The sequence below is a fragment of the Macaca fascicularis genome, chromosome 18 (assembly GCF_037993035.2).
Source record: "Macaca fascicularis isolate 582-1 chromosome 18, T2T-MFA8v1.1".
NCBI classification, from domain to species: Eukaryota; Metazoa; Chordata; class Mammalia; order Primates; family Cercopithecidae; genus Macaca; species Macaca fascicularis.
This window is the reverse complement of record NC_088392.1, coordinates 47,741,672-47,767,731: the sequence shown is the minus strand read 5'-3', so window position 1 is coordinate 47,767,731 and position 26,060 is coordinate 47,741,672. Positions and strand designations below refer to the sequence as shown.

Here is a 26,060-nt window from a genome sequence, read left to right as displayed (position 1 = left end):
TTATGGATGACTCAGTGTATATTCAGCCAAACAAAGAAATCTTCGTTGATTTTATTCCTACTGGAGATATCTCAGTATTGAACACCATTAATACTGTTGGCCTCAAAACAGCTCTTCACTAGGCCTCTCTTCTTCTTTCAGGACTACTTCCTTTGATTTGATTTCCAGACCATTTCTGGAATGAAGTAGTTGCACTCTGGAATAAGCTACAGGTTTTCACAGCCTCTCTCAAAATGTGGCACCAAGAACCAAGCACACTATTCACAATATTACTCATCTAAATCACTTTAGAATTCAGTGGAATTTTTGCCTTCCTAGTGCTGGGTGAGATGACTTTTGCTTGTCTCATGTTAATTGCATTCATCTTGAGCTTACAGTCAGCAAACACCCTCTACCTGAATTATTTTCTCATATAAACTGATTTTTAAGTGAAGCCTCAGGAATCCTATATGGTATAGATAATTGCAGTCCTCTTGGTAGCATTTAACAAACTAATTTACACACTTTTTATTTTATTAGTAGTCTGTTTTAAAACTAGACTATTGTTTATCTTTGTGAATACTTAAGTAAATTATTTTCTGTTTGTTTATTTCTTTTTAATTTTTGTAGTACTGGAGAAAATGAAACTGGGAGTGACGCATCAAGATGCTTGGCTCAATAAGAAAACCACGTTAGGGGCAACCTATGTATATTGGAGACTTCAGAGTAACCAGCAAGGAACAGAAAACTTAATCGTCAAGTTATCATATTTTCCAGATATTACATGGTACCTGAATTCTACTTCCTTGGATGTCATTGCTTAGATATAGTCCTGAAGGGTTTGTTGTGAAATATTGTATATATTTTTTCAAATGTATACCTTGTTAATAAATTAAGAAATGAGAAACATTCTTATTTATTTACATGTTATGAGAGTTCTGGAGAAAGTAATATGTTGAAATAGCAAAACAGTTTAGTTTTTGAGTTTAAAATGTTATGTTTTCCTCTTATATCTTCATATCAGGACAGCAGTAACCTGAATTTAGATTGTCACAGTTTACAAGTTTTTGTTTGTTCCTTCCTTCCTCTCTCTTTTCCCACTCACTTTGGTTTGTTGTTTTTTCCTAATTTACATGTTTAAAGTTCTACTTAAAAGTTTTCTTCAAGTTTTACATGTTATGGCTCATTCTTTTGCAGTTCAAGAATTGCTTATATTTTAAAAAGATACTCATTTTCTCTTATACATAATTGATTTTTTGTAAACTACAGTTCATAGTTCTTTTAGCTTGTAAGTATGAATATAGTAGAATATGAAAATGTGGCTATTTAGATAACTAGCCAAAAGGTCGTCTGACCACCAGTTTTAGTATTGAGCGTAAGATATTTTTATAGATTCATGTAAGGCAATGTAAATTGTCTTTCTACAATAAAATTTTTTGATGCAAATTTAGATTTCAGAAACTTTTTGATGGTATAAAGGAACTGAGGAACAAAAGGCTTTTTGAAATAGCTCACCTAGACCTGTTAATGTAATATATTCTTTCTGAGTTAACCAAATTAATTTTTTGTTTTTTAAGACTAGATCTAATCCCTCTAGCTTTTTTGCTGGAACTTTGGGGAAAAAGAACAAATACAAATATACAAATGATATGAACAATATAGTAATAATCTTTTGCAACTTAATATGTTACATAGTCATATGACTTGGTCTTGGAAGACAAAGAATTGTTTTGGTGCTGAATAAATATTAAAAATCAAGTGACAGAGAAAATGAAGGTAAAATTGTGGCACAGTTTCAGAGAGGGCCATTAATGATAATGTGTATTTGTCTCAAATTCTTAGCCCTGAGCTTGCCTCTTTAGAGTGGTGTTACCAGCGAGAGGGCAAGCATGTAATTAAGAGACACTCTAGAGGCATATGGAATGTGATTTGTATAAAACATACCTGCTGATTACAAAAATGGTAAGAATGAAAATACCTTTATACATCATCTTAAGAGAGCGTATATCTAAACTAAATGGGCAGGCCTCATCCTCTACCTTTCTTTTTCTTTTCTTCGCGTGTTTATGTCTTTTTTGTTGTTCAGACATTTTTATCCCTCTGCGTGCTCATTCTTGTAGTTCCATTTCTATTGGCACTTCCTCCAAAATTTTTCTCTGAATTACCTTTGTTGAAAGTGACCTTTCTTCCTTGTGAACTCCTACACTTGCATCTCCTATTTCAGGGTTTGGCATATTTTTTCTTTAATGGGCTAAGAAAGTAAGTATCTTCAGCTTTGGGGGACATATGGTCTCAATAGCATCAACTTAACTCTGCTAACTGGAAGGCAAAAGTGTATCATCTTACTCATCCATAAACTCCACAGCACTCTGCATAGATAGGAGCCTGTTTATAACGAACTCAATAAATAATTCTGACACAGACATAAAATTCTCTAAGGGCAGATAGACACTGACAACTAGTAAGAAAGGTTGATCATGAGTAACTTTGTATTCAGTGCCACCTTAGCAAGAATTGTAAAGAGGATAAACCTTTCTAAGAAGGGTGACACGTGCTGGGTGAGGAAGGAGCATCTCTCAGGAGGGTGAACAGTAGCTGTGGATTTGCTGAGAGATTTTGGCTGTGAGTGACAAGCCTATATCAAAAAGAAAAGTGACTTATCAATCTCAGTTTTTATTGCTCAAAGCAATTCTTCACTCCTAATTTTTCCAAATTCCATTGTTTTTACTCTTTAGAGCTCTATCCTGAGTGTAGTCTGCATGTTTCTTTATTGTCATTGCCATGTGACTTCTTTGGTGACAAGTTCAGTAACATTTCAAGCATGATGTTTGTTTTGAGTTTGAGAAATGTGTTTGTGAGGACACATCACTTTAATTAAAAAGTGTGAATACTATGGTCATTAAGTTATTCAGAGTGAGATTTCTGAGTGGGGGAGAGAGAATGTAGATGGCAGTTATTGAGAGTGGGGCTATAGGAAAGAAAGAAGAAAAGTATGGTTAACATTCCCAAATAAAGGGTGATACAGTCTTGCTTTTTGCTGGGGTTAGCAAAAATCATTCTCCATATGCTAGTTTTAGATGTTCCCCAGTTCATTTGTATTATTGAGTTTTCAACTGGGTATATATTGTTATAATAGCAGTCAACATGATGTAGGGGCTCGGTATTACATGTCAGGACTATATTAATTGCTTCATGTGCCTTATCTCATTATTCTATGAGATAGAATTGTCTCCTCATTTTTTAGTTGCAGTAACTGAAGTTTAAAGCAATTGAATCATCTGCCCAAGAATAAGCTGCTGGTGAGAGCACAGTTGGGATTTAAGTCGAGTTAGGCCCCAGTGATCACAGTCTTGACTGTTAAATTCTTCCAGCCTTCATTTTTCACTGAGATAATGGTAATGATAGTCCTGACCTCTAATGTGTGCGTTTGTGGGTGTGTGGTCCATTCAGCTTTAATCCCCAGAAGACAAGACTTATTCCTTTTCTTATTTTTGGTCATGTTTTATTTTTCCATTGCTTTTAACAGGATTACCAAAGGCACACTCAGTAGTCAGTAAACACATTTCTAAGAAAGGTGTTGTGTCATCATGCCACATATTCATACTTGCCTTGGGTTGGAAAATATATCATTCAGTAAAAACATACAGGTAAAATAAATCTTGCCAATGCAATTGTTAACCTACAATCCTAATATACCTTAAGTATATCCTTGCACATAAATATAACATTGCCATTTAAAACGATAAACCAAGTTGAGATTCTTAGGAGCATGTTGTAAGTAATTACTAATGTTTGCTTTATTTTAGATAGATCACACAACTTCAAATAAAAACTGATATAGATTGAACACCCTGAGAATAAACCTTAGTGCCAAATGGAAAATAATTTTTTACAAGTAAATTTGAAGAACAATGTGGACTTTCTATAATTATATACAGAAAATATACTGATTTACCAAATGAGTAATTTTGATATATTAATATTTCACTTATAAGAATGCATACCACCTGATCCAGGATGGGAGCAAGGAACAGAAAAAGAACATTAGGTAAAAATGAAAGAAATCTGAATATAGTATGGAGTAGCTAAAAACAAACCCCCCAAAAAAGGAAAAACAGAATAAGCCTTAGAAGATAGTGAGCATCCCACTTGGGTGACCACTTACAGAAGCTGAGGTGGGATCCCTGCATCTGATAAGAGGTTGCACTAGACCACAGGAACCACATTCCACTATAAGAACTAGGGTGGGACTGGACGTGTCAAAACCTCCTGGGACCTCTATTAAATGTGCACATTCCCAATCCCCACTCCTGAGCAGCTAAATCAATCTGCAGGTGGGCCTTATGAGTTTTCCCAGGGGATTCCGATGCCTGCTAGATTTAAACAGTAGATTAGATGTTAAGTTTTCCTGTAGTCCAGAGATTCCATAGGCCAGTGTCAGGGAACAGGGGTCAGGGCTGGGAAGGCATTAGAACAGAAGATATATTTGAGGCTCTGTTACGCTGGTCATCCAACCCAACCAGATATCTCTTGTTATATGCTAACCTCATTTTCTCTTTATTGTCTATAGTGGCATAAAATAAATTTTTTGTAGCCAAAAAACCTAACAAAAAGCACTTTTCTGTATAATGAGTAGTTTATTTTAAGAATGGGTACTACGTAAATACTGGCAAGTGAAAGTTCATTTTGTTCAGTGCTATGGGCTGGTGCGTTGCATTTCAACACTAGCTTCTTACTTTTATCTACCCTGAGGGTAGATAACCCATATTCTAAAATGCAGTATCATTTTCATTTACTGTTAGTAACATTTTAAGAAATATGTAGTTTCTAAAACTTCATATACTTTATGTGGAATATGAACAACTTTAATATAAATAGTCTAGAAAAAAACTGGTTTTTTTAGGAAAAATTGCCACAAAATCATGAGCTAAGTCAATGGTTATTTTAAACCACTTAATTCTGAGACTAGTATTTCATACAGATAAAGCTAATACTGATATCACATGCTAATTGCGTATAAAACACTAGGAATGTCAAAATAGAACATAAGAAAATGAATCTAGTGGACCCACTGCATAGTGTAACTTTGGGATGAATTTAAAATAATATTTAAGTCACAGTCAATTTTCTGTTGGTCTGATTTTACCAAATAACCCCCTAAATAAGGAGTCTGATTTATCTAAAATAGAAGTTAACGTAGCATCCCAGTATTGCCATTCTAAAACTCTGGCATGTAAATGGGAGAAATAGAAATAAGCTCAAACTCGGTAGAGTAACCATTTCTTCATGAACCATAGCATTTAACTAGAATTTGGCCAGCTCATGCCTGTAATCCCAGCATTTTGGGAGGCCAAGGCAGCCAAATCACTTGAGCCCGGGAGTTCAAGACCAGCCTGGACAACATGGTGAAACCCCATCTCTTCAAAAATACATATATTTTTGTGTGTGTATGTGTGTGCACAAAAATTACCTAAGCGTGGTGGTGCACGCCTGTAATCACAGCTACCTGGGAGGCAGAGGTTGCAGTGAGCTGAGATCGCATCATTGCACCCCACCCTGGGTAACAGAGCGAGACGACTCTATCTCAAAAAAAAGAATTTCACTAGAATTTATATCTTCAATGTTTGCATTAGATCGTCACCAGCACTTTCTGCCTTGTGACTGTCAGGACTAATCCTTACATTGTTTATCGTATGTCCTTTACCTCAATTTATGTCCATCACCACAAGAAACCCAGACCTCCCTAATCATACCTTATGCCCTGGTCTTACCCGCATATGGCTCGATACAGCTGCATCTCCCCAAACCTCAGAACTCCTTGGGCCATCATTGTCAGAGACATTTGAACCAGAGCAACTCCATCTTGAATAGGGGCTGGGTATAATGAAGCTGAGAGCCACTGGGCTGCGTTCCCAGGAAGTTAGGCATTCTTAGTCACAGGATGAGATAAGAGATTGGCTCAAGGTAAGGTCACAAAGACCTTCCTGGTAAAACAGCATGTGGTAAAGAAGCCAGCCAAAACCCACCAAAACCAAGATGGGAATGAAAGTACCTCTGGTCGTCCTCACTGCTCATTATACACTAGTTATAATGCATTGGCATGCTAACAGACACTCCCACCAGCACCATGACAGTTTACAAATGCCATGGCAACATCAGGAAGTTATCCTATATGGTCTAAAAAGGGGAGGAACCCTCAGTTCTGAGAACCACCCTTTTCCTCGAAAACTCATGAATAATCCACCCCTTGTTTAGCGTATGATCAAGAAATAACCATAAAAATAGCCAACCAACAGCTCATGTTGCTGCTCTGCCTATGGAGTAGCCATTCTTTCTTCATAAACCTGCTTTCACTTTATGGACTCCCCCGAATTCTTCTGCAGGAGATCCAAGAACCCTCTCTTGGAGTCTTAATCGGGACCCCTTTCCAGTAACCTCAGCAGGATCTGTGAGTGCCAGTTTCCTTCTGTGGGGAAAAACTAAGTGCTAAGTACACTTTTTTTCCCCTTTTCTCTGTTTTTAAGAGAACTTTCTGCCCTTTTGAAGTGGCTACATTGTCTGGGGTACATACCCTGGAGTTCATTGTCACAGGAGAATTTAGGACAGACACACGAGGAGTTTAGGAAGGGGAGGTTTAATAGGTAGAAGAGAAGGGAAAGAGAAACAGCTTCCTCTATAGATATCTGCACTCACACCGTGCATACCTCCAGGCTTTAAGGCATGGCCCATAATGTGTCTCCGAGTGGAAAAAACTGATGGTCTCCAAGTGGAAAAGACCAGTTGGTGGTGAATGTGCCAGATTTTCTAGTCCAGTTTGAGAAGGTGGTTTCTGATTGGTTCGATCAGGTATGACATTTGGATAGTGCATGTGGAAGGCTGGTCGCCCCTCTCTGATCTTGTGCAAATAGGCTTTCCAGTTGATTGGGCCCATCTTGTCTAACACGTGGCTGGCAGAGAAGGGAAGATGAAGCCACCATCTTGAAAATGTCTAGTCGTTAGTTTCTGCTGGCATTCACCCATGCAAGCTCCCAGCTTGTTTGTCTATGTCTGCAGCTCAGCTTTACAGACTGCTCTTTGTTAGAAAATGATTTGGAGCTGCTTTTCGTTAAAGAGAAAAGCCTTACCGGGGACTCCCATACCCTTACTATCTGCTTAAGTGATTTCTTCTTAACTCCTATATCACTTTTACACAGCACAAAATGATGTGTCCATAAATGAGCCTTTGCAAGATTACCATTTATCAAACAAAACCAGTGATGTTTAGTTAACTGTTTGTAATAGTAAATGGTTAGTAGAATGTCTAATTCAATAAATGTTTCATAAATGAGTAAATGAATGGTTTAATTTCAGTAAGCTCGATTCTTGATCAAACGTTCCCTTTTAAATCTAATTTTAAAAATCTGAGTTTGATATTTTTGAAAAAGGTTAATATAAATGTAGCATACAATACAGGAATTTCACTCCAGGTTATCTGCCAAGAGAAATGAAAATATGTCCACATGAAGACTTGCACACAAATGTTCTAAGCGTGATTCATAATAGCCAAAAAAAAAAAAAAAAAAAAAAAAACAACTCACGTGTCCATCAATTGGTGAATGGCTAAAAATGATGTGATATAGTCACACAATGGGATACTGTTCAGCATAAAAAGGGAACTCCACCTTCTCCCACTGCAACTGGAACAGCTGGTTCTGTGGCAGCGTCCACCTGGCTGCAGCTTCCTCCTCACCTCCTCTTGGTCTTCACCTCAGATCCCCCTCATCCACCTTCACCCATGCTGCGGTCACCAGCCCTGTGGCAACCTTCAAGCCTGGACATTCGCCTTCCCCTCTGGCACTGCTTACCAGAGTCAGTTTTCCTCACATGTCTGCACTGACACCATGCATACCTCCAGGCTTTAAGGCGTGGCCCATGATGACCATAAGGAGCAGTAGAGCCCAGGCTGCTGCCTGGGAACACAAGTAGCCCAAGAAGCAGTGGACTAGCCTGAGGCCCCGGGTGCTTGCTGGGCTGCAGACACCCATAGACACTTGAGTTCATCAACAGTTGGCCTGACTGCACCAGAACAAATCAAGTTTGCTAAAAAGAATCGTGATCTTGAAAGAAACTAGGGTGCCTTATTTAAGCCTCTGCAATGATTTGAGATGAAAATGACCAATTCAGAAAACTGTTGTGAGAGTCTTATCGAGCAAAGGGGGCTTGCTGCCTGATGCATTAAAAGCCTATACTGTGACATCAGGTTTTTGTGAAAAGGAAAGCTTTATTTGAAAGTCAGCACCCAAGGACACAGGAATCAAGCTCAAATCTGTCTCCCTGTGCTGGCTTTAAGGTAGTAATTGTATTACAAAAGGTTTAGAGGATGAATACTGGCATTAGCAGGTGATTGGTGGTAGGAAAGAGGAGGCCTGCAAAGTCCCGGGGCATATGCAGTTATCTCTTCATGTCTCCTCATGGGTCCTATGTGCAAATTTGGGAAGAGTTAGTATAAACCGTGTGGTGGAAATTTAGGCTGTGACATTAGCATGCTTGTTCTGCACAAACTTTAGTTGGCCATCCTGGTTCCAGCTGATTGCAACCAGTTTTTTCATCGCTTAAGCAAGGAGATTTCTGTGTTTCAGCAAGTGGTTTCTTTTTCTATCTGGCATTCTACAAACTCGAAAATTTCTGTTAGTCGTTGGTCTCTTTAACTCTTTGTGGTATTGTTTCAATTTTCAAATAAAGCATGTGGCAAACATCAAACAAGCAAAGCTTAAAGAAGAAAAAGGCTGGAGTAAAGGAAGATTCCAAAGAAATAACTAGGGCAAAGCTGAAGAAAAAGAGTTTAAAGGAATTTCTGATGAGGCTAAAGAAAATTTCTGGATTTTAGTTTACTGTTTTAAAGAATATTGTTTCGATTCTGTGATTAAGAAGCATTAATGAATTTGTTGTAAAAAATTTGAAAGATGTTGAACTAAAACTCAGTTCCTGGCAAGTCCCTAAAAGTTACACATTTGAATTTCACTTTGAGCCTGGTGAGTATTTTAAAAACAAAGCGCTAACAAAGACATATAAAGTCTTGACCAGAATTTATATCAAATCCTTACCTTTGTCAGGGAGTTGAAATTCAAAGCTGCATAAGATGTCAAGTAGATTGGAAGAAAGGAAAAATCTATCACCATGAAAACCATTCAGATGGCTGGGCGTGGTGGCTGACACCTGTAATCCCAGCACTTGGGGAGGCTGAGGCGGGCAGATCATGAGGTCAGGAGATCAAGACCATCCTGGCTAATACAGTGAAACCCCATCTCTACTAAAAATACAAAAAAGTTAGCCGGACATGGTGGCAGGCTCCTTTAGTCCCAGCTCAGGAGGCTGAGGCAGGAGAATGACGTGAACCTGGGAGGCGGAGCTTGCAGTGAGCAGAGATCGCGCCACTGCACTCCAGCCTGGGTGACAGAACAAGAATCCATCTCAAAAAAATAAAAAATAAATAAATAAAACCATTTAGAAGAAGAAAAGCAGTGTGAATGGGAAAAAACAAAGTTACTTAAGTAGTTTCAGTGATTCATTCTTTTTTAGTCTTCCTATAGTTCCTGAACAAGAATACCTGGATGAAAAAGAAGCAGTTATGCTTGCTTAGGACTTTAAAATAAATCAGATTATACATGATGATGAAATCGCCAAATCAGTATCTTACCTTACAGGAAGTGTTTCTCATGTTTCTGAAGAGGATCCTGATAATAAATATGACAGGACACTTGATGAGGATGAGGAGGATACATTTGCAAAAATTACTAAAAATATAAGAATATCTGACTAGAATTGTGTGAACTGTAAGCTATAATGTGTAACCTTGGTTATTATAACAAAGCCAACAGCATTTATAGTCTTACTGTACATAATTTTCTTGGTGGAGATAGTTTTAGAGAATATGCCAAGGAAGTTTTGAAGTATTAATTAATTATCCTTAGCTTGTATTAGTATCAGTTTCTGCAAGATGTGGAGAATGAAGTAAATTCCATAAAGCAGATTAATTTGTTCTGACATATTTACTTTGTGTGAACTCCTTTTGACAAGTACTTCTCGAACTGCAACTCGAAACGTTATTTGAACTGTTAGCAGATATATATTTACATATATATTTTGTTTTGGCTCAGTTGAAAGTTTATTCTGCTAGAGCTAGAGGTATTTTCTTTATTCTGCTGAAGCAATGCAGTGACTTATTAAATTATAAGGTAGTTTGCTTTTTAAATGTTTTAAATCAATTACTAGTCCACATTTAAGAATTTCTATTATAGTGACAATGTTAATTACTGCTTTATTATGGTTTTCTTAATGACAGTAATCTATAATTAAACTGTCACAGTGAGGTATTTACCATTATAGTATTAATATAATGTTCTTAAATGTTTGCATAATGGTATGTAAGATGAATAAGCACATTTTCTTTGGGGCAGAGCCCATGTTATATTTCATTGAAATGTTCAAAAGTACTATTCAGCAAGCTTTGTTCACATTCTTTTGTTACTTGAAAGTGTCAAAAATAAAAAATGAACAGAAGAAATAATATTTCTGTGAGAGAAGATACATTATAGTAGTTAAATAGAGAACTTTTAGCTTGGCAAACTAGGGATTTTTTAATAGCATGTATAATTAAAATTTGAGAGATTTTTTTTTTTTACACTGCTGTTCCACAAACATTTTGCTTGAGTAGATATAACATTTTGCTTTCTTTTGGAAACCCAAATAAGAGGGATATGATCAAAAAATAAGAAAGTGGTAAGAACACACAAACTGAATAAACAGCTGAACATACTAATAAGAGAAAATGTGTTTGTTGACTTCAGAAAGGAATTAATATGAAATAAGAGAAAGTTAACATAGTCTGTCTCTTTATCATCATTTAGAGACTGTGCTTTCTGACAGGAAGTTGCTGCTAGGACAATATTAGAGATTATTATTGTTTTCATAAAGACAGTTCAAAGATGAATTAGTAATATGTCAATAATAAATGAGTAATTTATTAGTAACCAATTTTGTTATGAATGAGAGTGGCGAACTATTAGATTAAAGCCAGAAAACTGTATGATTGAATTCAGAATGGATAGAGAAGTTTGCATAAAGGCCTGAGATCCAATAATATTTGAATCCTACATTGTTTTCAGGAACAATATACAAAGGGGACATTAGCATAATGGAAATGAAAGTATCAATAGTGCCCTATATGCCAATGTTTAGCTCTGTTTTAAAAAGGGTGAAAAAGCTAAATTGAAAACACTGGTTTGAGGACTAAAAGCATCTTCCTCTTAGTTCTAAACTACTGCATCTTGCCCCTCTTGCTAGATATATGGAGGAAAGAACCGGAAGGGAGTTTGCTTGGAGTGGGTGGGGAAAGAAACACGAAGGTAGAATCTGTATCAGCCCTTGATTAGTTTGTCCGCCCATTTCATCCTTGGAGATGATGGAGTGGGAAAGTGTTGTCTGTACATTAGGTTCCTATGACTGCTGTAAAAATTTACCCCCAATTTAGTGATAAATTTACCACCAACTTATCTTACAGTTTGGAGGTCAGAAGTGCAAAATGGATCTCACTAGACTAAAAATCAAGAGGTCAACAAGGCTGCATTCCTTTCCTTTCTTTTTTTGTAAAATATTTAAAGAGGTTTATTTTGAGCCAACTATGAGTGATCAAGGCCTGAGGTACAGTCACAAGAGGCCCTGAGAACATGTTCTCAAAGTGGTTAGGTTACAGTTTGATATACATTTTAGGGGGACAGAAGTTACAGGCAGACATTAATCAAAAATGTTAGGTGTATATTGGTTTAGTCCAGAAAGGTGGGACAACTCGAAGGCGAGATGCTTCCAGACCGTAGGTGGACTCAAAGAGTTTGTGATTGGAAATCAGTTGAAAGAGTTACTATCTTAAGACCTGGAATCGATAGAAAGGAGTGTCTCAGTTAAGTGTTTGTGGAGACCAAGCTTCTTTTTCTTTTTTTTTCCAATAGCTCTTGGGGCACAAGTGTTTATTGGTTACGTGGATAAATTGTATAGTGGTGAAGTATAAGATTTGAGGCTGTAGGGAAAAATCTGGTTTTTTTGCTTTTTTTTTCAGCTTTTAGAGGCTGCAGATACTACTTCCATCTTCAAAGCCAGCAATGGCTAGTCATGTCCTGATTCTTCTGCCTCTCTCTTTCCCCTTGAAGGACCCTTGTGTTTACATTGTGACTACCTGGATAATACAGGTAATCTATTTAAGATTAGCTGATTAGCAACCTTAACTCCCTCTTGGCTTGTAACCTAGCAAGTTCAGGGGACAAGGATGTGGACATCTTGTTGGTTAGTGTGGGCGGGGAGCGCCATTCTCCCTTCATACAGTGTAAGACTCTTTAATGCAAGTGATTCTACCAAATAAGCTGACTGAACAGAGTTGCAACTTCTACCTAGGGTTGGAAACTAGGAAGGCCATGGAAAGAGGTACCAGCTTTCTGGCACTGGGAGAGAACAGAAATGTGTTTGCCCTTAAATATTTATTTATGTTCTCTATTTTAACCCATGGACTCTGAAAAGGGCCTAAATAGTATACTTTAAAATAAACTTCAAGAATGTAATATTTTAGCCCACGTATTCATGCCCCTCATATTTTTCATTTATCAATACTCCAAGTACCTTATCCAGAAAAAAATCCTGAGAGCTGTGCAATAAGCACATGAAAACATAATAGAAAGCCAAATGTATTAGGTAAGTGAGAGCCGCTATCATTAAAATGTAACATGTCTGTTTTCCAAATAGCTGCTTCAACTGTGTGGAAATATTCCATTCTTACTGGGTAGCAGACAATTTCGTTTCATGACTTTTTGGAACTTTCTAGTCTGATTTTGGCTTTAAAGACCAAAACTTGCTTTTTTGTCTGTTTGTTTTATTGCTCTCCTGTTTAACTTAAAGTCTTTTCTCAACCCTAAATGCAACCTCATCTTGAAGCAAAAGATGTATGTGTAAGATACCTCCAGTAGATGATTCCTTTTTCCTCTGCTCATCCTTCCAGGTCATCATTCCCAAATGCTCTTTTCTTTTCCTGTCACCATACCAAATATATAAGCAGACACCTCCAAAGTTTTAAGTAGTTCTCCTGGGGCCTTTCTCTGTTGGCTTGAGAAAGTTCCACCTTGTTCACCATGAGGAGGGAAAGAAGGTCCTCTCTGTGAACCTTGCACTCTCCTCAAAAAGGTGACCCTGCCTCTTTCAGTGCTTTCATATGCTAGGTGCGGGTAGTAATAGTGCCAGTTCTGAAACCTTTTTGCTTCTTAAATTATGAGGGGGGAAATCCAAATTGGTATTCTGAGATACTGTAACTCTTATTTCTTGGTTCTATATGAGGAATCAGTCTATTATCTTAAGATACACTCTAGGAATGTGCAGGGGTTCTAGTCCATTTCATAGAGCTGTTGTAGCAGCTACCATCAGCAGGCAGGTGGAGGTTTTTGCTTATCTTTCCTTAGGAAAAAAAATTCACATACGTGTGCTACCACAGAACCAGCATCATTTCCCAGCCCTCAAACATCTGGTTGGCATGTGTACAGATATACAACTCATGTGTACAGATATACAACTCAAATCTCAGCTCCCATGAACTTCCCTCTGAATCCAAAATCGGCCCAGAACTTGTTTTTAACTGTTGTCACGCTTTCCTATGAGAGATTAATATTCTATTCTACTACAACTAAATGACCTACCTCTATCATACCTACCCGTAGTCCCGGCAGTTATCCCAGAATCTATTTCAATAGTGAGCCTCTTCGACGAACCAGTGCCATCCTACGTAGTCTGTCACAAAATGAGAGCCCCAGAAAATGCAATTAATAACATCATGGCCAGATGCCCATTGAACGTCCCAAATCTGAAAATCCAAAATCTGAAGTGCTCAGAATTCGAAATGTTTTGAGTGCCGACATGATGTTCACAGGAAAAACTTACTGGAGTATTTTGCACTTCGGATTTTGGGATTTGGGATTCTCAACCAGTAATTATAATGCAAATATTTCAAAATCTGAAGAAGAAAAGAAAAACTCAGAACTCTAAAACATTTCTGGTCCCAACCATTTCAGATAAGGGATACTCAACCTGAATTTCTTCATATCATGCCCTCTTACCTCCATGGCTGCTCTTTCTCAGTCTCCTTTTTGAACTCTTTCTACTGTTCAGCCTCTAAGTTTTAGACCACCAGAGTTCTTGTTGCTGGGACTCTTTGTTTTCTCTATCTGTACTCTCACAGTGATCTCATCCAATCCTGTGGCATTAGATGCCATTCACACATTAATAACCAGGAGTAGCTTCATGGGCATGCTACCTGTGAAGTTGCACAAGACCTCACATTCTGAAGGGCCCTGTGTTTAGTTTAATGCAATGATGTTGCTATCTTAAAAGCTTTAATAATTCATTTGATCTTTGAATCTATATTGTGTAAGTGAAGACTGATGGGAAATGGAGCGCGTACACAGCAGGGAATATGCCGCCATGTATGTGTCTACCACCACTCTTTTGACAATCCATTTGCCTCATGAACACAGAATTCTGGTGGGCCTACAATACATGTGGTTCAGTGAGACTCAAAGAGAGAAAAAGGTACCATTTACATCTACAATGGAATAAGTGGGGATGCTGACGTTCTCAAGAGGCCACATTTTCCATTTGAACAAGAATTTGTTTGGACATAGAACACAAAAAGCCAAGAAACCCTATCCACACCCTGAGCTCAGTGTGCTTATGTGTGAGCTGTGGGGGCAGAGGTGATAGTATGAAGGTTAAGGTCCATCCAGTGCATAGCAATGGCCATGATGAGGCTACCATCTGGCCACACTTAATTTCATATACCCCTGGGCTTAGTCATTTTCTCCTAAGACCAGCACCTACACCTGAAAGAGGTGACAACTTCAACTACCTACCTGATATTGACTCTAGATTACCAGCCTAGACTTCTGATTCACTCAACAATATTTTATTTGGGGATCCTTGATGTCTTCCACATCACTGGGCTTTTGAGAGAGGCACCTACTGCTATACCATAAGACTCCTTTATCTCTGAATCTTAGAAAGAGTTGCAATAAATGGCTTTATAAAAAAACAAAAAGTTCTCTGGTATCCTCATGCAACTTGCTCCATCCTCCCTCCCAAGATCTGCATGCAGAGACAGGGCCTAGAAGAGAATGCCAACTTCCCTAAGTCAGATCAAAAGTCCCCACCCTCCTTTTCTATGGGAATCATGACTTTCTGGTATATATGAGTGTAGCCTAGTGGTCATGCACATAGGCATCAAACCCAGAGCACCTCAGTTCTAAACCTATGTTTTCTCATATCTTACCTGGGTAACACTGAGGAAGTTGCTTATCTTCCCCGTACCTCAATTTCTTCATACACAAAAAAGCATATAATAATAGAATTGACCTTATGAAGTTGTTGTATCTTTTAAATAAATAACTCAGTTTACAGGGCTTGTAACAGTGTCTGGCCTACACAGTATTATGTAAATGTTCTGCATTTTTAATTTTTTTAATACTTTTAAGTTCTAGGGTACATGTGCACAACATGCAGGTTTGTTATATATGTATACATGTGCCATATTGGTGTGCTGCACCCATTAACTCGTCATTTACATTAGGTATATCACCTAATGTAATCCCTCCCCCTTACCCCCTCCCCACAATAGGACCCGGTGTGTGATGTTCCCCTTCCTGTGTCCAAGTGATCTCATTGTTCAATTCCCACCTATGAGTGAGAACATGTAGTATTTGGTTTTCTGTTCTTGTGATAGTTTGCTGAAAATGATGGTTTCCAGCTGCATCCATGTCCCTACAAAGGACACAAACTTATCCTTTTTGTGGCTGCGTAGTATTCCATGGTGTATATGTGCCACAATCCAGTCTGTCACTGATGGACATTTGGGTTGATTCCAAGTCTTTGCTATTGTGAATAGTGCTGCAATAAACATACATGTGCATGTGTCTTTATAGCAGCATGACTTATACTCCTTTGGGTATATCCCTAGTAATGGGATGGCTGGGTCAAATGGTATTTCTAGTTCTAGATCCTTGAGGAATCACCACACTGTTTTCCACAATGGTTGAACTAGTTTACAGTCCCACCAACAGTGTAAAAGTGTTCCTGTTTCTCCACATCCTCTCCAGCACCTGTTGTTTCCTGATTTTTTAATGATTGCCATTCTAACTGGTGTGAGATGGTATCTCATTGTGGTTTTGATTTGCATTTCTCTGATGGCCAGTGATGATGAGCATTTTTTCATGTGTCTGTTGGGTGTATGAATGTCTTCTTTTGAGAAGTGTCTGTTCATACCCTTTGCCCACTTTTTGATGGGGTTGTTTGTTTTTTTCTTGTAAATTTGATTGAGTTCTTTATAGGTTCTGGATATTAGCCCTTTGTCAGATGAGTAGATTGCAAAAATTTTCTCCCATTCTGTAGGTTGCCTGTTCACTCTGATGGTAGTTTCTTTTGCTGTGCAGAAGCTCTTTAGTTTAATGAGATCCCATTTGTCAATTTTGGCTTTTGTTGCCGTTGCTTTTGGTGTTTTAGACATAAAGTCCTTGTCCATGCCTATGTCCTGAATGGTATTACCTAGGTTTTCTTCAAGGGTTTTTATGGTTTTAGGTCTAACATTTAAGTCTCTAATCAATCTTGAATTAATTTTTGTATAAAGAGTAAGGAAAGGATCCAGTTTCAGGTTTCTACTTATGGCTAGCCAATTTTCCCAGCATCATTTATTAAATAGGGAATCCTTTCCCCATTTCTTGTTTTTGTCAGGTTTGTCAAAGATCAGATGACTGTAGATGTGTGGCATTATTTCTGAGGGCTCTGTTCTGTTCTATTGGTCTATATCTCTGTTTTGGTACCAGTACCATGCTGTTTTGGTTACTGTAGCCTTGCAGTATAGTTTGAAGTCAGGTAGAGTGATGCCTCCAGCTTTGTTCTTTTGGCTTAGCATTGTCTTGGCAATGCGGGCTCTTTTTTGGTTCCGTATAAACTTTAAAGCAGTTTTTTCCAATTCTGTGAAGAAAGTCATTGGTAGCTTAATGGGGATGGCATTGAATCTGTAAATTAACTTGGGCAGTACGGCCATTTTCACAATATTGATTCTTCCTATCCATGAGCATGGTATATTCTTCCATTTGTTTATGTCCTCTTTTATTTCACTGAGCAGTGGTTTGTAGTTCTCCTTGAAGAGGTCCTTTACATCCCTTGTAAGTTGGGTTCCTAGGTATTTTATTCTCTTTGAAGCTATTGTGAATGGGAGTTCATTCATTATTTGGCTCTTTGTTTGTCTGTTACTGGTGTATAAGAATGCTTGTGATTTTTGCACATTGATTTTGTATCCTGAGACTTCGTTGAAGTTGCTTATCAACTTAAGGAGATTTTGGGCTGAGATGATGGAGTTTTCTAAATATACAATTATGTCATCTGCAAACAGGGACAATTGGACTTCTTCTTTTCCTAACTGAATACCCTTTATTTCTTTCTCTTGCCTGATTGCCCTAGGCAGAACTTCCAACACTATGTTGAATAGGAGTGGTGAGAGAGGGCATCCCTGTCTTGTGCTGGTTTTCAAAGGGAATGCTTCCAGGTTTTGCCCATTCAGTATGATATTGGCTGTGGGTTTGTCATAAATAGCCTTATTATTTTGAGATACGTTCCATCAATACCAAATTTATTGAGAGTTTTTAGCATGAAGGGCTGTTGAATTTTGTCAAAGGCCTTTTCTGCATCTATTGAGATAATCACGTGATTTTTGTCTTTGGTTCTGTTTATATGCTGGATTAAGTTTATTGATTTGCATATGTTGAACCAGCCTTGCATCCCAGGCATGAAGCCCACTTGATCATGGTGGATAAGCTTTTTGATGTGCCGCTGATTTCGGTTTGCCAGTATTTTATTGAGGATTATTGCATCGATGTTCATCAGGGATATTGGTCTAAAATTATCTTTTTTTGTTGTATCTCTGCCAGACTTTGGTATCAGGATGATGTTGGCCTCATAAAATGAGTTAGGGAGGATTCCCTCTTTTTCTATTGATTGGAATAGTTTCAGAAGGAATGGTACCAACTCCTCCTTGTATCTTTGATAGAATTCGTCTGTGAATCTGTCTGGTCCTGGACTTTTTTTTGATTCATAGGCTATTAATTATTGCCTCAATTTCAGAGCCTGCTATTGGTCTATTCAGGGATTCAACTTCTTCTTGGTTTAGTCTTGGGAGAGTGTAAGTGTCCAGGAAATTATCCATTTCTTCTAGGTTTTCTAGTTTATTTGCGTAGAGGTGTTTATAGTATTCTCTGATGGTAGTTTGTATTTCTGAGGGGTTGGTGGTGATATCCCCTTTATCATTTTTTATTGCGTCTATTTGATTCTTCTCTCTTTTCTTCTTCATTAGTCTTGCTAGTGGTCTATCAATTTTGTTATTCTTTTCAAAAAAGTAGCTCCTGGATTCATTGATTTTTTGGAGGATTTTTTGTGTCTCTATCTCCTTCAGTTCTGCTCTGATCTTATTTATTTCTTGCCTTCTGCTAGCTTTTGAATATGTTTGCTCTTGCTTCTCTAGTTCTTTTAATTGTGATGTTAGGGTGTCAATTTTAGATCTTTCCTGCTTTCTCTTGTGGGCATTTAGTGCTATAAATTTCCTTTTACACACTGCTTTAAATGTGTCCCAGAGATTCTAGTATGTTGTATCTTTGTTCTCATTGGTTTCAAAGAACATCTTTATTTCTACCTTCATTTCGTTATGTACCCAGTAGTCATTCAGGAGCAGGTTGTTCAGTTTCCATGTAGTTGAGTGGTTTTGATTGAGTTTCTTAATCCTGAGTTCTAGTTTGATTGCACTGAGGTCTGAGAGACAGTTTGTTATAATTTCTGTTCTTTTACATTTGCTGAGGAGTGCTTTACTTCCAACTATGTGGTCAGTTTTGGAATAAGTGTGATGTGGTGCTGAGAAGAATGTATTTTCTGTTGATTTGGGGTGGAGAGTTCTGTAGATGTCTATTAGGTCCACTTAGTGCAGAGTTGAGTTCAATTCCTGGATATCCTTGTTAACTTTCTGTCTGTTGATCTGTCTAATGTTGACAGTGGGGTGTTAACATCCCGTTATTATTGTATGGGAGTCTAAGTCTCTTTGTAAGTCTCTAAGGACTTGCTTTATGAATCTGAGTGCTCCTGTATTGGGTGTATATATATTTAGTATAGTTAGCTCTTCTTGATGAATTGATCCCTTTACCATTATGTAATGGCCTTTTTTGTCTTTTTTGATCTTTGATGGTTTAAAGTATGTTTTATCAGAGACTGGGATTGCAACCCCTGCTTTTTTTTTGTTTTCCATTTGCTTGGTAGATCTTCCTCCATCCCTTTAATTTGAGCCTATATGTGTCTCTGCATGTGAGCTGGGTCTCCTGAATACAGCAAACTGATGGGTCTTGACTCTTTATCCAATTTAACCATCTCTGTCTTTTAATTGGACTATTTAGTCCATTTGCATTTAAAGTTGTTATGCGTGAACTTCATCATTGCCATTATGATATTATGACATTAGCTGGTTATTTTGCTTGCTAGTTGATGTGGTTTCTTCCTAGCATCAATGAACTTTACATTTTGGCATGTTTTTGCAATGGCTGGTACCGGTTGTTCCTTTCCATGTTTAGTGCTTCCTTCAGGATCTCTTATAGGGCAGGCCTGGTGGTGATAGAATCTCTCAGCATTTGCTTGTCTGTAAAGGATTTTATTTATCTTGCACTAATGAAACTTAGTTTGGCTGCATATGAAATTCTGGGTTGAAAATTCTTTTCTTTAAGAATGTTGAATATCGGCCCCCACTCTCTTCTGGCTTATAGAGTTTCTGCCGAGAGATCTGCTGTTAGTCTGATGGGCTTCCCTTTGTGTGTAACCCACCTTTCTCTCTGGCTGCCCTTAACATTTTTTCCTTCATTTCAACTTCGGTGAATCTGACAATTATGTGTCTTGGAGTTGCTCTTCTTGAGGCGTATCTTTGTGGCGTTCTCTGTATTTCCTGAATTTGAATGTTGGCCTGCCTTACTAGGTTGGGGAAGTTCTCCTGGATGATATCCTGCAGAGTGTTTTCCAACTTGGTTCCATTTTCCTCGTCACTTTCAGGCACATCAATCAGACGTAGATTTGGTCTTTTCACATAATCCCATATTTCTTGAAAGCTTTGTTCATTTCTTTTTCCTCTTTTTTCTCTAGACTTCTCTTCTCGCTTCATTTCATTCATTTGATCTTCAATCATTTGTACTCTTTCTTCCAGTTGATCGAGTCGGTTGCTGAAGCTTGTGCATTTGTCACGTAGTTCTTGTGTTATGGTTTTCATCTCTATCAGTTCTTTTAAGGACATCTCTACATTGGTTATTCTAGTTAGCCATTCATCAAATCTTTTTTCAAGGTTTTTAGTTTCTTTGCGCTGGTTATGTAGTTCCTCCTTTAGCTCTGAGAAGTTTGATTGACTGAAGCCTTCTTCTCTCAACTCGTCAAAGTCTTTCTCCGTCCAGCTTTGTTGCATTGCTGGCGATGAGCTGCGTTCCTTTGGAGGGGGAGATGCGCTCTGATGTTTCGAATTTCCAGCTTTTCTGCACTGCTTTTTCCCCATCTTTGTGGTTTTATCTGCCTCTGGTCTTTGATGATGGTGACGTACTGATGGGGTTTTGATGTAGGTGTCCTTTCTGTTTGTTAGTTTTCCTTCTAACAGTCAGGACCCTCTGTTGTAAGTCTGTTGGAGTTTGCTTGAGGTCCACTCCAGACCCTGTTTGCCTGGGTATCAGCAGTGGAGGCTGCAGAAGATAGAATATTGCTGCACAGCAAGTGTTTCTGATTCTTGCTCTGGAAGCTTCGTCTCAGGGGTGTACCCCGCTGTGTGAGGTGTGAGGTGTCGGTCTGCCCCTAGTAGGGGATGTCTCCCAGGGCTACTCAGGCTACTCAGGGATTAGGGACCCACTTGAGCAGGCAGTCTGTCCATTCTCAGATCTCAGCCTCCGTACTGGGAGATCCAGTGCTCTCTTCAAAGCTGTCAGACAGGGGTATTTACCTCTGCTGAGGTTTCTGCTGCTTTTTGTTTAGCTATGCCCTGTCCCCAAAGGAGGAGTCTACAGAGGCAGGCTGGCCTCCTTGAGCTGTCGTGGGCTCCTCCCAATTCGAGCTTCCTGGCGGCTTTGTTTACCTCCTTAAGCCTGAGCAATGGCAGGTGTCCCTCCCCTAGCCTCGCTGCCGCCTTGCAGTTAGATCTCAGACTGCTGTGCTAGCAATGAGGGAGGCTCCGTGGGCGTGGGACCCCCTGGGCCAAGTGTGGGATATAATCTCCTGGTGTGCCATTCGCTAGGGCCGTGATAAAGCATAGTATTACGGTGGGAGTGACCCAATTTTCCAGGTGTTGTGTGTCTCAATTTCCTTTGGCTAGGAAAAGGAATTTCCTTCCCATTTGCACTTCCCAGGTGAGGCGATGCCTCGCCCTGCTTCAGCTCTCGCTGGTCAGGCTGCACCCACGGACCAGCGCCAACTGTCCGACATGCACCAGTGAGATGAACCCAGTACCTCAGTTGAAAATGCAGAAGTCACCAGTCTTCTGTGTCGCTCACGCTGGGATCTGGAGGCTGGAGCTGTTCCTATTCGGCCATCTTGGGTGCGCCCCCTGGCATTATTAATTTTTTGAAGATGGGTAAAAAAGAGTTATTTATTCAAGTAATAGTTTATTGAATCTTCACTGTATGCTTAGTGTTGGGGGTACGGTAGTGAAAGGAACAGACATGGTTCCCACCTGCATGGATTTTACAACCTAGTATGGCAACAGTTGGAGAGACAGACAGGAAGCAATCATACAAGCAATTTAAGTAACAGTTATAAAATGTAGTAGGTGCTTTGAAAGAAGCAAAACTGTGTGGTCAAAGAAGTTACAAGAGGAAAATCTAGCTTAGATATAATCACCAAAATGTAATCTGAGGGGATAATACTTAAAGCCAAGAACAGATGATGAGAGGAACCATGCATGAAAGGCTGAGGGGTAAAGGCAGCAGGAGGGGCATTTTAATTAGAGGGAGCAGCATGTACAAAGGCCTTAAGCCATGAAAAAGCTTGTTTTGTGCAACAACCTGAAAGAAAGCTAGTATGTCTGGAACCTGGTAATCAAGGTGAAAGATTAGAAAAGGAGCGTCAAGAGGTAGGTGGAATCAAATCATACATGGGCTTATAAACCATGGAAAAAGTTGGCATTTTATTTTAAGTGCAAAGGAAATCAGTGAACCAAATGATTAGTTTTAACTTATTAAATTATCACTTTGTTTATTTTATAGAAAATGGACCTTTAGGGAAATATCGGGAAGACTAATTAGTAATTTAGGAGAAAATTCTGGTGGTTTGGATTAGGGCGGTGAAAGTAGATATAGGGAGAAAGAAAATGAATTTTAAGCATGATTTGGAGAAAAACTGGATAGGACTTACTGATGGATTGACTGTGGGAGTGAAGAAAAGGGAGGAATGACAATTGACTCCCAGGGTCCCGGCGTGCGCAATAGAGTGAATTGTGGGGGCACTTATAGTGATTAAGAAGATAGAGGAAAGATGGAATATTATAGGGGGAGATAGAGAGATGAATTTTCAGTTAGCTTATACAATTTGAGATAGCTCTGAGATATTTAGCCTGGGCTTCCAATTAAAAACATAGCTTCAATAAGAGTCACAACTTCAGAAAAGAAATTTGAGAGATATAATTTTGAGAGTTATCTGTTAGTAGGTGGTATTCAGAACACAAAAATTGACAGATGCAAGTGATGAAGAATACCCAAAAGAATATTGAAAGAAAAAATTAGAGAATTCAAACTCCCTGATAAACTTACTACAAAGCTACAGTAGACAAGACAATGTGGCACTGGCTTAAGGATAGACACACAGATTAATAGAATAAATTTGAGAATCTACAAATAAACCATTAACTTATGGTCAATGGACTTTTGACACTTTTGACAAGGGTACTAAAACAATTCAAGGAAGGAAACAATAGTCTTTTCAACAAATGGTACTGGAACAACTGGATAGTCACATGTAAACCAATGAAGTTGGAATTGTACTTCAAGAAAAAATTAAAATGGGTTTAAAAATTGATGCAAAATGCATCATAGAAATTATTGTGAGGTGTAAACCTACTTAAAACATTTAGAGAAAAATATAGGCAAAGCAGCAGGAACAAAAATACACAAGTTCAACTCTGTCAAAGTTAAAAACATTTATGCTTGAAAAGACACCCTCAAGGAGGTGACATACAACCCATGGAATAGGAGAAAATATTTGCAAGTAATACGTTTGATGTTGGTGATGGACTTGTTCCTAGAATACATAATAGAAAACTTACCACTCAACAATTTAAAAAATCCGATTGAAAAAATGGGTAGAAAATCTAAATAGACATTTATCTAAGAGGATATACAAATACCCAATAAGTACATGAAACGTTGCTGAACGTCATTAATCATTAAAAAGATGCAAGTTAAGGCTACTATGAGATACCACTTCATACACATTAGGATAGCAGCCATCAAAAAAACAGCATGTTGTTGAGGATGTAGAAAAATCAGAACCCTTATACACTGGTTCTGGGATTGAAAAATGGTTCTGCTTCTTTGAAAAACAGGTTAACAGTTTCTCAAAATGTTAAACCTAGAGTTATCATATGGTCTAGCAATTCCACTCCTAGATATATCCAAGAGAAATGAAAACATGTCCACACAAACACGTGAACCCAAATATTTGTAGCAGCATTATTCATGATAACCAAAAAGTAGAAACAACCCAAATGTTTACCAACTGATGAATGGGTAAAGAATTGTCGTATATAATACAATGAAAATTATTTGTTAATAAAAGGGAATGAAGTTTTAATACATGCTAGAAATGGGAACCTTGAAAACATGCTAAGTGAAAGAAGCTACCCGCAAAAGGCCATATGTTCTATGATACCATTTATATGAGATGTCTGAGATAACCAAATCTATAGATAAAGAGAATAGATAAGGGATGGGGCAATAGGGAATGGAGAATGGGTGCTAGTGTGTATGAGATTTTTGGGGGAGGGTGATGAAAATATTTTAGAATTAAGTAGTAGTGTAAGTAGTAGTGTAGTAGTGATGGTTTCACAACTTTGTATTATATGTAAATAATATTTCAATAAAATTGTTATAAAAATTTGTAAGGTCCTCTAGAGAGAAAGTTTAAAAAGGTAACAGACAAACCATTAGATTTGGTGACGTAGCATTATCTTTATCTCCAGTATATTAAACTGTAAGTTCCTTGAAGGCAGGTTGATAAGAGCATTAATTTATGTGGAATGGAGCAGAGACAGAGCAGAGTGGGTGGGGGGCACTCATCAATCATCCTGAAGGATTGGAGACAATAATAATTGTGGACCACTGTTTTCTGCCTGTTGAAGAAGCAGTTAAGTGATGGGATAGCTACTAGAGGACATTGGATAAAGGGAGCAGCTTTTTTAAACATAGAAGATACTAGAACCATAGATGATGATGATGATGATTCAGTAAATGCAAAGGGGGCTGTATGTAAAGAAGTGAAATCCCCAAGAAAGCGAAAAGGCATGTCATCCCAGAGACTAGTGGAGAATTGTACTTTAGATAGGAAGAGAGTATATCTTCCATTGTAATAGGAGGGGCATGGAGCAAGATTCCAAACTCTCCTCCTGGGATGTACAAGTGGCTTAGAAAAAGGAGATACAGGTTTTTTCAGCTTGGTATGCAGGACCATGTGAAAGCTGCCTTTAATGATAAAAAGAATTTTCTTTCCTTTTTTTTGGCAACAGTTTTAAATCTTACTTCAGATCCCCCAGGTTCAAATGTTCAACCAGAGTGGCTGGCCCTCTTTAGTATTTCAGCCAGTCAGATAGCAGCTCTGCTCAAGGTCCCAGCCAATCCAGTTTCTTGGCCCACATGTAATTGAGCTCAGCAATGAAATGACATGTTCTTCATTCCACTTCTCTAACGACCTCATTTTGCAACCCTACTCGTGCCCATTCTGGTAAAGAGGATAGAAGTTGTAAATGGGTTCACACACACATTATTCTTGTTCCTATATACCAATTTTCCTTTGTACTTCAAAAAGATATGTTCCAATTATGCTTTATGAGAGCTTTTATGATGGAAAGGACAACTGTCTACACCTTCCTCTTTCTTTCATTATTTTCCTAAAGTTAACATCACTGATTTCACACTACTACATATTTCTGCTTAGTTGAAAATACTCATGATTAAACATGAGTGTTGCCATTGAAATGTATCATGTTACTAAAGTGTTTTTTACAAATTACATAAAACTTATTTTCTCTTCATCAGTAGGATTTAAAATATTTTTAAAATCACGAACAGCTGGGATCTTGAAAATAATGTTTCAAAATGAAGTTCCCATCATTTTCCATGGAATGCAGGTGGCATGTCTGTTGTTAGGGAAAATATTTTAAAGATGCTATTTTCTTTTCATAAGATTTTATAAAAGGACAGTGGTTTGAACAAACGAATCTTTATGATCCATAATTGCAATACTTGAAATCATGAAATGATTAGAAATTATGGACTCTAAACGCTTTATTTTATGGAAGAAACTGAAACCCAGAAAGGTCGCATGAATGCTCTGTGTCACGGGATTTTTGTGGGGCTGAGACCGTTTGCTGACTTCTCAGCTCCTACAATGCCTCCTCGTGACAAGGAAACAACAAGACCTTCCTTATTATGCTAGTTGGTTCACTGAAGTTGGATGTGATTCCACTTTCTCATCTATAAAATAAAATGATTGAATTATAAGTCTAAGGTTCTGCCTGGCTAGAAAACAAAATCATTGTAGTCTCTGAATTTGGACAAAAAGAAATGCAAGTTGCTGGAAAAGAATGTGCTAAATGCAGATACTCATCAGGATCTCAAATTGTAGTCATCTTTTTTTTCTTCAAAATAACAATACAAAAATTCCTTGCACTTTTGTATCATTCCGTACAGTTCTAGGGGTCCTTGCAGTTCTGGTCCATAGCATCCTCAGCAACAGTATATGTATATATACAGCAA

At 38.2% G+C, this 26,060-nt stretch overlaps 1 protein-coding gene across 3 annotated transcripts in view; it reads left to right on the top strand.

Moving 5' to 3' along the window:
* PIK3C3 (phosphatidylinositol 3-kinase catalytic subunit type 3) overlaps positions 1–12,640 on the top strand; it is a 138,980-nt gene extending 126,340 nt beyond the window's left edge. For 2 of the 3 annotated variants that reach the window (XM_045377795.3, XM_045377794.3), the window contains one exon: positions 610–7,311. In XM_045377795.3, the coding sequence (XP_045233730.1) occupies positions 610–624 (15 nt within the window). In that variant the 3' untranslated portion in view covers positions 625–7,311. Of the gene's footprint in view, positions 1–609; positions 7,312–12,070 lie in introns of those variants that run through there. The other variant, XR_012427135.1, reaches the window with a different exon arrangement.
* Positions 12,641–26,060: the final 13,420 nt, after the last annotated feature.